The sequence below is a fragment of the Bufo gargarizans genome, chromosome 1 (genome assembly GCF_014858855.1).
Source record: "Bufo gargarizans isolate SCDJY-AF-19 chromosome 1, ASM1485885v1, whole genome shotgun sequence".
Lineage (NCBI taxonomy): Eukaryota > Metazoa > Chordata > Amphibia > Anura > Bufonidae > Bufo > Bufo gargarizans.
This window is the reverse complement of record NC_058080.1, coordinates 346,967,015-346,982,704: the sequence shown is the minus strand read 5'-3', so window position 1 is coordinate 346,982,704 and position 15,690 is coordinate 346,967,015. Positions and strand designations below refer to the sequence as shown.

Here is a 15,690-nt window from a genome sequence, read left to right as displayed (position 1 = left end):
TTTTTGGGATAGATTTCAAAGAGCTCTGATATAGCAGGAACCACTAAATTATGAAATTGCTAAATTGAGAATTGTATTTCAACCCAGAACAAGAAATGTGCTTGAACGGACACTAAATAACTCGCCCAGCTACAGCACTAGGGACAGATTTAGCTGGATATAAATTTGAGGCCTAGTATTTAGGCGCTGGGTGACCGGTATGGATTTAGTGACAGAATTAGACTGGGATATGGCCAAAAAATGAACAGACTATTGCTGGTTAAATGCACTTGGTGTGACAGCTTCACCCTGATGTAGGCTTTAGCCAAAAAACAACCACACCATTGAGGGTTAAATGCACTTGGTGACAGGCGCAGCTTGCCCCTGATTTTGTATATGGCCAAAAAATGAACAGACTATTGCTGGTTAAATGCACTTGGTGTGACAGCTTCACCCTGATGTAGGCTTTAGCCAAAAAACAACCACACCATTGAGGGTTAAATGCACTTGGTGACAGGCGCAGCTTGCCCCTGATTTTGTATATGGCCAAAAAATGAACAGACTATTGCTGGTTAAATGCACTTGGTGTGACAGCTTCACCCTGATGTAGGCTTTAGCCAAAAAACAACCACACCATTGAGGGTTAAATGCACTTGGTGACAGGCGCAGCTTGCCCCTGATTTTGTATATGGCCAAAAAATGAACAGACTATTGCTGGTTAAATGCACTTGGTGTGACAGCTTCACCCTGATGTAGGCTTTAGCCAAAAAACAACCACACCATTGAGGGTTAAATGCACTTGGTCGCAGCTTGTGCTGGCGCACCACAAGACACAAAATGGCCGCCGATCACCCCAGAAAAATGAGACTGACAAACGGTCTGTGCAGCCTAAAAACAGTGAGCAATTGAGGATCAGCAGCTCAATGATCCACAGCTGCAGATCGATCAGTTAATCAAGTCCTTTGGAGGAGTTAATCTGCCTAATCTCGCCCTACTGTCGCAGCCGCAACCTCTCCCTACGCTAATCAGAGCAGAGTGACGGGCGGCGCTATGTGACTCCAGCTTAAATAGAGGCTGGGTCACATGGTGCTCTGGCCAATCACAGCCATGCCAATAGTAGGCATGGCTGTGATGGCCTCTTGGGGCAAGTAGTATGACGCTTGTTGATTGGCTGCTTTGCAGCCTTTCAAAAAGCGCCAAGAAAGCGTCACAAAAGCGCGAAGAAAGCGACGAACACCGAACCCGAACCCGGACTTTTACGAAAATGTCCGGGTTCGGGTCCGTGTCACGGACACCCCAAAATTCGGTACGAACCCGAACTATACAGTTCGAGTTCGCTCATCCCTAATTATGACTGATCAATGCCTCTTAACCCCTTAGGGACCCATGACATACTGGTACGGCATGGTTCCCGAGTCCGGCGGGCGGTGATCGGAACAAGGTGCCTGCTCAAATCATTGAGCAGGCACCTCGGCTAAATGCGCGGGGGGGGGATCCTGTGACCCCCTTTCCCGTGTCGGCGATCGCCGCAAACCGCAGGTCAATTCAGACCTGCGGTTTGCGGCTTTTACCCCTGGCGCGGCGGTGGTGCCATCGGGTCCCCATCTGTGCTGCCTTCCGGTGAAGAGCCTGTGAGATCCAGCCCCCTGGATCTCACAGGCCCCGGAAGCTGTATGAGTAATACACACAGTATTACTCCTACAGTCAATGCATTCCAATACAGAAGTATTGGAATGCATTGTAAAGGAATATATCCCCAGAAGTTCAAGTCCCAAAGTGGGACAAAAAATAAAGTGAAAAAAAAAAAATGTTTAAAAAATAAAGTTTCCCCCCCCCCCCCAAAATTTAAAGTTTCAAGTAAAATTAAACAAAAACGTCATTTTCCCCAAATAAAGTAAAAAAAAAAATGGTAAGAAATAATGGAGGGGGGAGTTTACATATTAGGTTTCGCCGCGTCCGTATCGACCGACTCTATAAACATATCACATGACCTAACCCCTCGGATGAAGTAAAAAATTAAAAATAAAAACTGTGCTAAATAAACAATTTTTTGTCACCTTACATCACAAAAAGTGTAATAACAAGCGATCAAAAAGTCACATGCACCCCAAAATAGTGCCAATAAAACCGTCATCTGATCCCGCAAAAATCATACCCTACCCAAGGTAATCGACCAAAAACTGAAAAAAACGTGGCTCTCAGACTATGAAAACATGATTCCTTTTTTTTTGCTTCAAAAATTAAATCATTGTGTAAAACTTACATAAAAAAAAAAGTATACATATTGGGTATCGCCGCATTCGTGACAACGTGGTCTATAAAAATATCATATGATCTAACCTGTCAGATGAATTTAGTAAATAACAAAAAACAAAAACGGTGCCAAAACAGCTATTTCTTGTTAGCTTGCCTCACAAAAAGTGTAATATAGAGCAACCAAATATCATATGTACCCTAAACTAGTACCAACAATACTGCCACCCTATCCTGTAGTTTCTAAAATGGGGTCACTTTTTTGGAGTTTTCACTCTAGGGGTGCATCAGGGGGGCTTCAAATGGAATGTGGTGTAAAAAAAGCAGTCCAGCAAAATCTGCCTTCCAAAAACCGTATGGCATTCCTTTCCTTCTGCGCCCTGCTGTATGCCCGTACAGTAGTTTACGACCACATATGGGGTGTTTCTGTAAACTACAGAATCAGGGCCATAAATATTGAGTTTTGTTTTGGCTGTTACCAGTGTTATGAAGTACAATGTGTGACGAAAAAACAATTTCAGAATGGCCTGGATAAGTCAAAGCGTTTTAAAGTTGTCAGCACTTAAAGTGACACTGGTCAGATTTGCAAAAAAGGTGGTGAAAATAGGTGAAGGTGAAATAGGGCCAAGTCCTTAAGGGGTTAAAGGCTTCCGTTTGGCATTCCGGACAAATTCTGTTATATTCAGTTTTTTTTTTTTTATGGAATTCCCACACCACCTGAACACAGAACTGTAAAGTTCTGGTTTGCTCATCCCTATTAAGTGTCTAAGTGAGACAGTTATATCCAGAAGGTCTAAAGTTTAGAGGAGATCATTGCAGTGTGATTAAATGATCTTTTTAAATATGAAACCATGATCTTTTATACAATATGATATTATGAAAGGGTATCTATTGTTATAACCTTTTCTGTATAATCCAGAATACTTTTTTGTTATACATTTTTATTTAAGAAACGACAAAGTAAAAAAAAAATATATATTACATAATCAATCAATATCATTATAGTTCATGTCAACCCTTTTTTTTAGTTTGCAATGCGTCTCAAAAAAAGAAAAAATTACATAATAAAAATTGTAAAAGGTAAGGGAGGGGGGGAGAGGAAATAGAGATAAGAAAAAGAGAGAACCTACCATTTCCAACCTCCCCATATCTTGGACTATTTTTGTTTAGAGTTTCTTTGGTTATATAGGATGTTCTCGTATTTCTTGACCTTATTAACCAGAAATAGCCACTCATTAAGGCTTGGGGTATTCTGTGAAAACCATACTCAAAAAGATCTTTTTATACTTGTCACAATTGACCTTAGATAGGTCACTCAAAATACAACACTCTCTGGTGAAAAGAGAATTATTACCTTAAAATTTTGAACAATAAAGTTCTGGACTGAACCCCCATAGATTTTTTTAAGTCTGGGCAGGACCATAACATATGCAGAAAATCGGCCAACATTGTAAAAAATGTGAGGTTTTCCCCCTGGCCCGGGAAAACAGCCTGATTTAAATAGTGCCTTAATTATTAATTTTATATAATTGGAAAATCTTGCCCTTCTGGCCTGAGCTCCCTATCACTGTATTTAATAGTGAAGAAGTATCAATCTCCAACAATGGAGCTTCTTTTATACTAAAAAGTGCTGAACGTAATTGAAAGTATCTAAACCAACTTAAATTACCTAAATTACCCAAATGTGCTAAATCAGAAAAGGAAAGTACCTCTCCATTTCTCACAACTTGTGAAATATACTTAATATTACTATGCTGCCAAAACTTATTTGATCATTTGACATATTTGACATAATTGATCAACCCCCTGTAAATAAAAAATGTGCCAAACAGGGGTGCACAAGAGAGATCCCTTTATCCCCATCCATCCAAGTAGTCCAAGATCTAGAGAATAGCCTTCCAGTCGCTCTATATTCTTGTTCAGCCTTAATTAAACGCCCAGGTTCCAACAAAGTGAAATATTATCAAATGAGGATCGTTCCACCAAAGTCTTACACAAAGCACTTTTCTCCCATTCACAAAATAACCATAACTGCCCGGCTATAAAATAGCCCTTAAAATAGGGAAGATTCAGCCCTCCCTGCTCCAACGGCTTATAAAAATAGTCCAGTTTTAACCTTACTCGCTTTCTTCCCCACAAAAGGGAGTTGATCAGCCTCTCAATAAGCCTAAAGAACTTATTCTCAATCCAAATTGGATGGTTCCTAAGGATATAATGAAGTTGAGGCAAAATCACCATCTTAACCATCTTAACCAGGGAGATTCTATCTGCTCTAGTTAAAGGTAGTCGATGCCATATTGTAATTTTTTTTATCTCAATTTACATATCACTGGAATCAGATTAAGTTTCGTAAAATCTTTAATCCTACGGGATATTGTTATGCCAAGATACTCAAATGAATCAACCACCTTTAACATCGAGAAGGGCCCCTCACTCAGATATTCAAAATTATCCAGTAACATTAGGGAGGTCTTTGACATCAAAACCAGAGACTTCACCAAAGGAATTTACTTTACAGATGGTTCTTGGGAGGATTATATTAGTACGATTTATAAAAAAATAATAATCGTCCGCATATAGAGAAATCCGATCCTCTAGTCCCAGCACTCCAAAACCCTCAATCCTAGTATGTTGCCTAATACTTAATGCCAGAGGCTCAATATAGATGTCAAAGAGGAGCGGAGAAATTGGACAACCTTGACGAGTGCCTCTAGTTAATGTAAAGCTCGAGGTGAGACTACCATTAAGATTGAACTTGGCTATAGAGGAGTTGTACAGGAGCCTAACCATACTTATGAACCTCTTACCGAATCCCATCCTTCCCAGGACCCTCCATAAAAATCCCCATTCCACCCTGTCAAACGCCTTAGAGGCATCCAAAGACAGGATGGAGCGGGAAACACCTCCAGGTGACTGTATGTTCGCAAAGAGTCGATGAAGATTATGTTGGGTACCTTTTACTAGGAATAAACCCGTTTTGATCTGGGTGAATAATCGAGGAGATAACTCTAGACAGCATCCTTGCAAAGGAGTTTAACATCGGTGTTCGAAAGTGATATCTGTCTACAGTCAGGTCCATAAATATTGGGACGCCAACACAATTCTATACACCAGCCTAATGCATTTGAAATTAAACGAAAAAGATTGGCTTTAACTGCAGACTGTTAGCTTTAATTTGAGGGTATTTACATCCAAATCAGGTGAACGGTGTAGGAATTACAACAGTTTGCATATGTGCTACCAATTGTTAAGGGACCAAAAGTAATGGGACAGAATATTCATAAATCAAACTTTCACTTTTTAATACTTGGTTGCAAATCCTTTGCAGTCAATTACAGCCTGAAGTCTGGAACGCATAGACATTACCAGACGCTGGGTTTCATCCCTGGTGATGCTCTGCCAGGCCTCTACAGCAACTGTCTTCTGTTCCTGCTTGTTCTTGAGGCATTTTCACAGTTTTGTCTTCAGCAAGTGAAATCCATGAGTGATTGGATTGGCCATTGCATAACATTCCACTTCTTTCCCTTAACCCCTTTAGGAAACAGCCTTATTTCACCTTAAGGACCAGGCCATTGTTTGCAAATCTGACCAGTGTCACTTTAAGTGGTGGTAATTTTAAAACGCTTTGACTTATCCAGGCCATTCTGAGATTGTTTTTTCGTCATATATTGTACTTCATGACACTGGTAAAATGAAGTAAAATAAATAAATTTTTATTTATAAAAAAATACTAAATTTACCCAAATTTTCAAAAAAATAGCAAATTTCTATAAACTATAATACATAGTAATAACTCCAAAAATAGTTATTACTTTACATTTCTCATATGTCTACTTCATGTTTGGATCATTTTAGGAATGATATTTTATTTTTTGGGGATGTTACAAGGCTTAGAAGTTTTAGAAGCAAATCTTTTAGGGACCAGTTCAGGTCTGAAGTCACTTTGCGAGGCTTACATAATAGAAACATAATAGAAACCACCCAAAAAATGACCCCATTCTAGAAACTACACCCCTCAAGGTATTCAAAACTGATTTTACAAACGTCGTTAATCCTTTAGGTGTTCCACAAGAATTAATGGAAAATAGAGGTACAATTTCAAAATTTCCCTTTTGAAGCTCCCCCTGGTGCACCCCTAGAGTAGAAACTCCAAAAAAGTGACCCCATTTTAGAAACTACGGGATAGGGTGGAAGTTCTGTTGGTACTAGTTTAGGGTACATATGATTTTTGGTTGCTCTATATTACACTTTTTATGAGGCAAGGTAACAAGAAATGGCTGTTTTGGCACTGTTTTTATTTATTGTTTTTTACAACATTTATCTGACAGGTTAGATCATGTGGTATTTTTATAGACCAGGTTGTCACGGACGTGGCGATACCTAATATGTATACTTTTTTTTTTTTATTTATGTAAGTTTTACACAATGATTGATTTCTTTTTTGAAGAAAGAAAATCATGTTTTAGTGTTTCCATAGTCTGAGAGCCATAATTTTTTCAGTTTTTGGGTGATTACCCTGGGTAGGGTATGATTTTTGCGGGATGAGATGACACTCAATATGTTTTATTGGCACTATTTTGGGGTGCGTGTGACTTTTTGATCGCTTGCTATTACACTTTTTGTGATGTAAGGTGACAAAAAATGGTTTATTTTACACCGTTTATTTTTTTTACGGAATTCCCCTGAGAGGTTAGGTCATGTGATATTTTTATAGAGCTAAAGTTATTACGGATGCTTCGATACCTAAAATGTATACTTTTATTTTATTTTATTTATGTAAGTTTTACACAATAATATCATTTTTCAAACAAATGGCTACTCACACAAGGTTCTTTTCCCCAGCCTTAGCACTAGAATAATGCCATTAGCACTAATCGCTGAAAACAAAGGGTTAAATAGCAGCAATCAAAGGTTTCTCTGATCGTGGGTCATTAGAACGTTTTAGCAGCAATCCCTTTACGTTAAGCATAGAAATGTAAATTTTCAAAATAAAATATTTCAAAATTTTCTGTAAATCTTGGATTTTTTTTATAAATAAAGGTGAAATATTAACTCAAATTTTCCACTATTATAAAGTACAATGTGTCACGAAAAAAACATTCTCAGAATGGCAGAATGGATAAGTAAAAGTGCTGCAAAGTTATTACCACATAAAGTGTCACATGTCAGATTTGCACTTTTTTTTTTTTTTTTTTTTTTTTTTTTTTTTTAAATCCAGGTTCTTACACATACACATCTTCTTTGACAAATTCCATTGTTTGTGAGTTTTCCCATCATAGTCATCAAAGACATGTTTTCGTAAAGTAGGGGGTGCCTCTTCTTTTGGCAGTCACATAAGGGGAGATTTATCAAGAACAGCGTGTGCTGCATCAGTCTTGATATCAGAGCAGGGCTCTGGCAGTCTGTGCACCTTATCCTAAATCTACGGCAGGTCAGAGCTGCTGTAGATTTCTGTTTTCATTTACGCCAGAAACTGGCATAAATAAACGGAATTGTGCTGGGCCCGCTGGCCACCAGTGGGTGGCGTAGAAAATATTGTCACAATAGTGTTTGCAACTTTTCAACACCAGAAAATCAACATAGTGGGAATGTTGAATTCCCCCATAGTGTCTGGCAGTATTGAATGTTTATATGAAACTAATAATGCTATAAGAGGATTTCCACACATTTAAAAATGGTCATATAGGAGCAAATCAGAACAATATCTAACTCAAAGGGGAATTAAAATGTCTTCATGCAGAAGACCCAAAACTCTGTTTGCTCTAATACCTAACATGACATTTTATTTATGGGGTTGCAATTTTTTTTATGCTTAGTAATATCACTTGCATAATGATTAACTATTTTAAATCAACCTTTATCATTAACATGTACAACAATATTTAGGTTCTTGAAAACAGGACGAAGGACTCCAAAATGGAAATGGATATCTTGGAGAATTTACAAGAATTGAAAGAGCTGAACCAGCGTCAGGCTAATGTGGACTTTGAGTCTATGATAGGTGTCTACAGAGAGACAGAAGATGAAATGAAGAGGAGGGAGGTGGAGGAAGATGAGAGGCAGATCAGGTAGTTGACACTATATGTGTTTCGCTGTCTTTGCATGGGTGTTTTTTTTTTTTATCCTTTAGTATGACTATTGATAAAAGACATTGTTATCTGTAGGGAAATGTTGGCTGAGGCTCAGAAGAGGCAGCTTGTTGCAGACTCTGACTCTGAAGAAGAGATCTCATCTGATGTACCTAAGGCAGCTGTGGACATGAAACCAACTGATATCTTGACTAAGGTTATTTGCACATATTATAATACTGCATATGTATCATCTCATTTAGCAAAATCTTAGATATTTGAGAGCATCAGGATAAAAAAACGGTCAACAGTGGAAATTTGTTATGGTATATTAAAATGCTGCAAATATGGTTCAGAAATGAGACTGACATGTGTCCCATGTCTCTGAATGGGTGCTTTGATTTCTACAAAACCTATTCAGATGAATGGGACACTTGCAAATTTCTGTAACATACCTGCTACAGTTAGGGTATGACCACACCTGCTCTGTTGTGTGGCATTCAGGACGCAACTATGCTTTGATGAAGAACCATGTGGCTGAATGGGCCACATCATGTCCTAATGAAACTGCACTGTGTAAGCCAGTTTGCATTATTAATGGTCTTGCGACCTCTGCAATACCGCGTGGCCATTAACAATGCAGACTGGCTTAAACACTGTGGGTTTGCACAGGGCGGATGCACTTCAGATTTGCAGTTGGAAATTCTGCACCGTACAGCAGCCACAGCAGAGTGGAAAAGATTTTACCAGATTCTCGTAGCATGACAATTAATGTTGTGCATTCCCACACAGCAACATACTGTTAGGATGCTGAGATTGTGGGGGCCTGGAACCTTTTGAGTGTAAAATAGCTGAGTATATGTTCTTTATTATTTTATGACCTTTTTTTTTTTTTTTTTTTTTTTTTTTTTGTCAATCCCTTTACCAATTGCTTATATATTTCCATTTTTTAAGAAGGGTGAGACGCTATTGAAATGATTAAAAAAAACTTACTTGCCACCCACAACCCCCTCTGTTCCAGTGTGATTCTTCCATACTGGCTGCAGAGGTGATATGTCTATATACCACAAGCAAATGCTGCATCCCATATACCACTGAGGCCAGTAGTTGCATGTCATAACTGTAGCCAAAACAATATATTGTTACTGTAGCGGAGCAGAGGAGGGTTCAGGATGACGCATATAAATTTGACTTTACTATTTTAGTAGTGTGTCTTTTTATATTTTTAAATTAAAAAAATCATTATTCAGAAGCTTTTAACCATACACAGAGTAAAATATTAGTATATATGTTACACAAGCATATTATAGTATAAAGGTCAATAAACTTAATAAGGAAAATTCCATTATTGAACATGAATAAAATGGTAAAAAAAAATATTGAACAAATCCATAAATATATTTCCTTTTTATATATAATATTTGTGCTGTTTTACTATAGAGCTTGTACCCCAACAAGAAGCACTGTGGTGAAAAATCAGACAACAATCACATTAAGCCTAAGAGCCGTAGTCTACTTTCTGGACTTGTAAGGAAGAAAGGTCCTGAAACCATAGTGAATTGTGTGGCCAGTGTTAGCCAAGATACTGTCAAGACTACAATGAAAACTGAGTCGAATCAGGCTCATGTCACTGGTAGCACACATATGAGTGAATGTGAGAAAGCTTCTAATAGCACAGGTAATAGTCTTAATCCATGTGGTAGATATCCTGTAACAATTCCTCATGGTTATCGAAATCCCTGTTTGCTGCCTTTCAATGAGTGTTAATTATGTATTTCCAGGGGATAAAAATGAGCCCTGTCACGTAGTTATCTCACTGGTACTCGGCCCTGATACACATACTGGGGGAGATTTATCAACAGTGGTGTTCCCATTCTTACCAGTCTCAATTTCCCTGAGCTGGAGTAAGACATGTCTAACGTATTAAGACGCAGATGCCTCTTAAAGGGGTTTTCAAGGATTTTAATATTGATGACCTATCCTCAGGATAGAATAGGTCATCAATATCAGATTGGTGCGCGCGCCTTCCCTTCATACATCTTCCCTTCATATGTCTCCATTCTCTCTTGCTTGCCATAGACATAGCAGCAGTGAACAGGAAGAAAGGAGGGAGATAATTGACAGTGGTGCCGGGGTTCAGACCTTTGCCAATCTGATATTGATGACCTATCCTGAGGATAGTTCATCATTATTAAAAGCCTGTTTAATAATTTAGGTGCTTATCTGCTCTGCACAGTTTTTTGTGTAACTTGGAGTAAATCCAGCGTGCCACGCTAAGCCCTGTCCACTTTTTTCCACTGTTTGGATTCCTATGTGTATGTGTTAGGCTACTTTCACACTTGCGTTCGGGGTTCCGCTTGTGAGTTCCGTTTGAAGGCTCTCACAAGCGGCCCTGAACGGATCCGTACTGCCCCAATGCATTCTGAGTGGATGCGGATCCGCTCAGAATGCCTCAGTCTGGCATCCGTTCCGCTCAGCAGACGGACACCCGGACGCAGCTTGCAGCGTTCGTGTGTCCGCCTGGCCGTGCGGAGCCAAACGGATCCGACCAGACTTACAATGTAAGTCAATGGGGACGGATCCATTTGACACAATATGGTGCAATTTCAAACTGATCCGTCCCCCATTGACTTTCAATGCAAAGTCAGGACGGATCCGTCTGACTAACTTTTAGAATTAGATTTTTTTCTGAAATATAATGCAGACGGATCCGTTCTGAATGGATACCATCGTTTGCAGACACCAGACTGATCCGCTCCAAACGCAAGTGTGAATGTAGCCTTATTCTGAAGCCGTATACAGCACTGCCTGAGTAAAATCTGCCAGAATGGCAGACCACACTCTATTAACATACAGCATGCCAAATACTATGGTGGAGCCAGATCTCAGGAAAAAAGTGTTATACTCGCGGAACAAGCGGCTGTAAGCCCATGTACTTTGTATTTTTGTATCTAAATATTTCAATAATTTTATATGGCTAGTGATTTAAAAATAAGAAACTCATTTTTTGTAATTTTTCCCATTTCCTTCAGTGGTTGTGTAATTAGGATAAACTTGGGACCCTTCTTGTGATTGGTGGGGGTTCCAGTGATCAGACATATTCGCCCATCCTATGAATAGGTGATACTTTTTGGATGAGAGGCAACCCCTTGGCACACTGTGAAGTAAATGTATGCCATGCCTGGAGGCTCCATGACATAAAGGGGTTTTGCAGCCCCATTCTACCGTCTGATGTTACTTTTGGGCATTGAGGAATGCTGCTCCACACCAGTCATGACCATGTCCACTACTGAGAAATTATTCTGTCCTTGTCCTATTCTGATTAATAGCATATAGTTGCTGGGTGTCGGTCAAAATGAAGACCTCTTCAAAATGGAAGAAATAACAATTTTTTTTATAACAGTGTGAACAAAGTGCTAATGAATGGCTATAATTTTGGAAGTTCAATTCGATTTGCTGTCTCTGATGCACACCTGTAATATTTTAGTGTTGTATAGTGTTATTCATTCTCAAATGTTACTCTTTCACAGGGAACAGCAAAAGTGTTACTTCAGGTACAGGAGCATCTTCTTTGTCTTTGTTGGGTGCATATTCTGACAGTGAAAACAGCGAGTAAAGAAGACGACAAAGAAAAGTTAACTGGAAAATATCTAGGAACAAGTGGTAGATTTATTCAAAGCCAGTAGAAGAGAAAACTGAGTGCAGATGCACACAGCAACCAATCACATTACTGATTTCATATATTCTCATCTGCCCTTTTAAAAATATCAGAATTTTTTGATTGGTGACATCTAATCCTTCTTTTTTTGTGTGCAGGTTTTCATACATCTTCCTTTGTGTGCTCTAATTATCCTATGAGTGAGGCTTCTTTTGGTGTTTTAGCTAATAACATTCTGTTTTATTTTTCAAGTCTTTCTTTGAAAATCTAAAATGTAAGTTTTTAACATGGCAGTACCCACGCAAAGTATCCATATCCTAGTCCTGAAGAAAAACCTAACTAACCATTGTAATAAACATATTATTCAGTTGTTGCCATGTTTTGTTTAATTTGTATAAAATAAATATTTTCCTTTTGGGTGATTAAAATGTAATCTGCTGAAACATAATCTATACATGGTGGAGTTTGCAATTTTACTCTGCAGTGTTATACTGTGTGTGTGTGTGTGTGTGTGTATATGTATATGTGTGTATATATATATATATATATATATATATATATATATATGTACAGTACAGACCAAAAGTTTGGACACACCTTCTCATTCAAAGAGTTTTCTTTATTCTCATGACTATGAAAATTGTAGATTCACACTGAAGGCATCAAAACTATAAATGAACACGTGGAATTATATACATAACAAAAAAGTGTGAAACAACTGAAAATATGTCATATTCTAGGTTTTTCAAAGTAGCCCCCTTTTGCTTTGATTACTGCTTTGCACACTCTTGGCATTCTCTTGATGAGCTTCAAGAGGTACCGTATATACTCGAGTATAAGACGAGTTTTTTGGCACATATTTTTGTGCTCAAAAAGCCCCCTCGTCTTATACTCGAGTCTAGGTCTTGATTGCGAAAATTCGCAAAAAATAAAAATCACATTCAAATTTTCGCATGAAAATTCGCATGAACTGGTATTTTCCCAAAAATCGAATATTCCCTTTAGTTGGTTTTTGTACTGTTAAAGTTATTGTTGATACCATATTGTTTTACTTTGAAATAAATATTCAAAAACCTTTAACCTACTGATGCCTCAATTAATGTAATTTTATTGGTACGGTATCTATTTTTATTTTTGAAATTTACCAGTAGCTTCTGCATTTCCCACCCTAGTCTTATACTCGAGTCAATAATTTTTCCCATTTTTTGGGCGTAAAATTAGGGGCCTCGGCTTATATTCGGGTCGGCTTATACTCGAGTATATACGGCAGTCACCTGAAATGGTCTTCCAACAGTCTTGAGGGAGTTCCCAGAGATGCTTAGCACTTGTTGGCCCTTTTGCCTTCACTCTGCAGTCCAGCTGACCCCAAACCATCTCAATTGGGTTCAGGTCCGGTGACTGTGGAGGCCAGGTCATCTGGCGCAGCACCCCATCACTCTCCTTCATGGTCAAATAGCCCTTACACAGCCTGGAGGTGTGTTTGGGGTCATTGTCCTGTTGAAAAATAAATGATGGTCCAACTAAATGCAAACTGGATGGAATAGCATGCCGCTGCAAGATGCTGTGGTAGCCATGCTGGTTCAGTATGCCTTCAATTTTGAATAAATCCCCAACAGTGTCACCAGCAAAGCACCCCCACACCATCACACCTCCTCCTCCATGCTTCACGGTGGGAACCAGGCATGTAGAGTCCATCTGTTCACCTTTTCTGCGTCGCACAAAGACACAGTGGTTGGAACCAAAGATCTCAAATTTGGATTCATCAGACCAAAGCACAGATTTCCACTGGTCTAATGTCCATTCCTTGTGTTCTTTAGCCCAAACAAGTCTCTTCTGCTTGTTGCCTGTCCTAAGCAGTGGTTTCCTAGCAGATATTCTACCATGAAGGCCTTATTCACACAGTCTCCTCTTAACAGTTGTTCTAGAGATGTGTCTGCTGCTAGAACTCTGTGTGGCATTGACCTGGTCTCTAATCTGAGCTGCTGTTAACCTGAGATTTCTGAGGCTGGTGACTCGGATGAACTTATCCTCCACAGCAAAGGTGACTCTTGGGCTTCCTTTCCTGGGGCGGTCGGCATGTGAGCATGAAAATAAAGAAAACTCTTTGAATGAGAAGGTGTGTCCAAACTTTTGGTCTGTACTGTGTGTGTGTGTGTATGTATATATGTGTGTGTGTGTGTGTATATATATATATATATATATAAAATATATTTTAAAGAAAGTCCGCAGCACTCCTTGAAGTAAAAAATGTGCAGTTTATTCACACATGTCAGAAAATAGACAACGTTTCGGTTCTCTCACAGAACCTTTCTCAAGTTGCCTTTTGTGTCGTCATATAGTGAACTGAGCCCAAATATAGAAAGAATAGTGAGGCGACACTGGTGATTGCTCAGTAGTGGTCATCCTAGTATAGCTGCCTTTAAAAACCCGCCCATGATGGCTTATAAAAGAGCAGGAAACATCAGGGACAATGTTGTGCACTCCAGACTGCCTGAAAAGGGTCAACTCAGACAGACATTTCTCAAGACAAAACGGACGGGTTCTTTCCCGTGTTTGGGATGTGTAAACTGTAAACTTATGAACAAAGGATCAGTGTTCACACATCCAGACACGGATGAGACCTTTAACATAAGGCATTATCTCACTTGTGATTCGTCATGGGTGATATATGTATTGTGGTGCCCTTGCAAAAAGCTCTATGTGGGTGAAACCACATGTGACATGAAAACCAGGTTAAACAACCATAGACAATCTATTACGAATAAGAGAAGGGATCTGCCTGTGTCAAAACATTTTGTGGAAAAAAACCATAAAGAAAATGACCTGAGATTTATGATCTTAGATCATGTCAAACCTTTGGATAGAGGGGGGGATCGACTTAATATTTTATAAAAAAAAAAGCAGAGCTCAGATGGATTTTCCGACTGGACACTCTGAAACCTAAAGGGTTAAATGTCGAATTCAGGGTGACAGGGGGAATGGTCAGTTAATATCCGTCCTTAATAACTATGGTCTGTTGTATGTGCATAACGCTGTATGGGGTGAATCCCGTGGAAAAGCACATTGTCTATCTATATTATAATGTGATTGATTTTGTTACTTGTCTAACTGTGTAGTAGCATTGTTATCTTATCTTGCTGGGATAGTAATTGCGGCTATAGAATGTGTTGCCCAAAATATTGCCCTGCTGTAAAATGGCGGAAATGATAAGTGAAGTGACGCTGGCTGATGCATCTACGAACGTGCCGGCACGTGATGCATGGGTACGTGAGTGACGCAGCACGCCAGAGGACACGGCGCTTTAACCCCGCCCGTCGGTGACGCATATAGTTTGTGTGCGGCAGAACAGCTGGTGAGTGATTGGCACATGCGCAGTAGCGAGGACGAGACGCGCAGAGGTACCGCGGACCTACACGAGATAAGACGCCGGTCATATATTCAGCTTACTATATATATACCCCCAGCAAGGTATAGAAACTAGGTATTTTAATGCACTAGGCACTTTATTATTATTGGCACTTCAATGTATACCATGGGTTTATAACACGATTATAGCACTATGGCACATGTATAATGGGCTCGTTAGTCTGTCTACATGGATAAGTGACACAGATGAGTGAATTGATATTCGTCCACAAGAGGGGAGTGTACCATTTTTGTATTGGTTGATGAATTGATTGGTAACAACCTTACTATGTATTTATACTGGCACTATTGCACTTTGTTTCACCA

At 39.2% G+C, this 15,690-nt stretch overlaps 1 protein-coding gene across 2 annotated transcripts in view; it reads left to right on the top strand.

Moving 5' to 3' along the window:
- Positions 1-12,406, top strand: part of YJU2 (YJU2 splicing factor homolog) — a 52,267-nt gene extending 39,861 nt beyond the window's left edge. The window contains exons 5-8 of one of the 2 annotated variants that reach the window (XM_044306723.1): positions 8,119-8,300; positions 8,397-8,517; positions 9,741-9,978; positions 11,831-12,406. In XM_044306723.1, the coding sequence (XP_044162658.1) occupies positions 8,119-8,300; positions 8,397-8,517; positions 9,741-9,978; positions 11,831-11,916 (627 nt within the window). In that variant the 3' untranslated portion in view covers positions 11,917-12,406. The remainder of the gene's footprint in view (positions 1-8,118; positions 8,301-8,396; positions 8,518-9,740; positions 9,979-11,830) is intronic. The other variant, XM_044306731.1, reaches the window with a different exon arrangement.
- Positions 12,407-15,690: the final 3,284 nt, after the last annotated feature.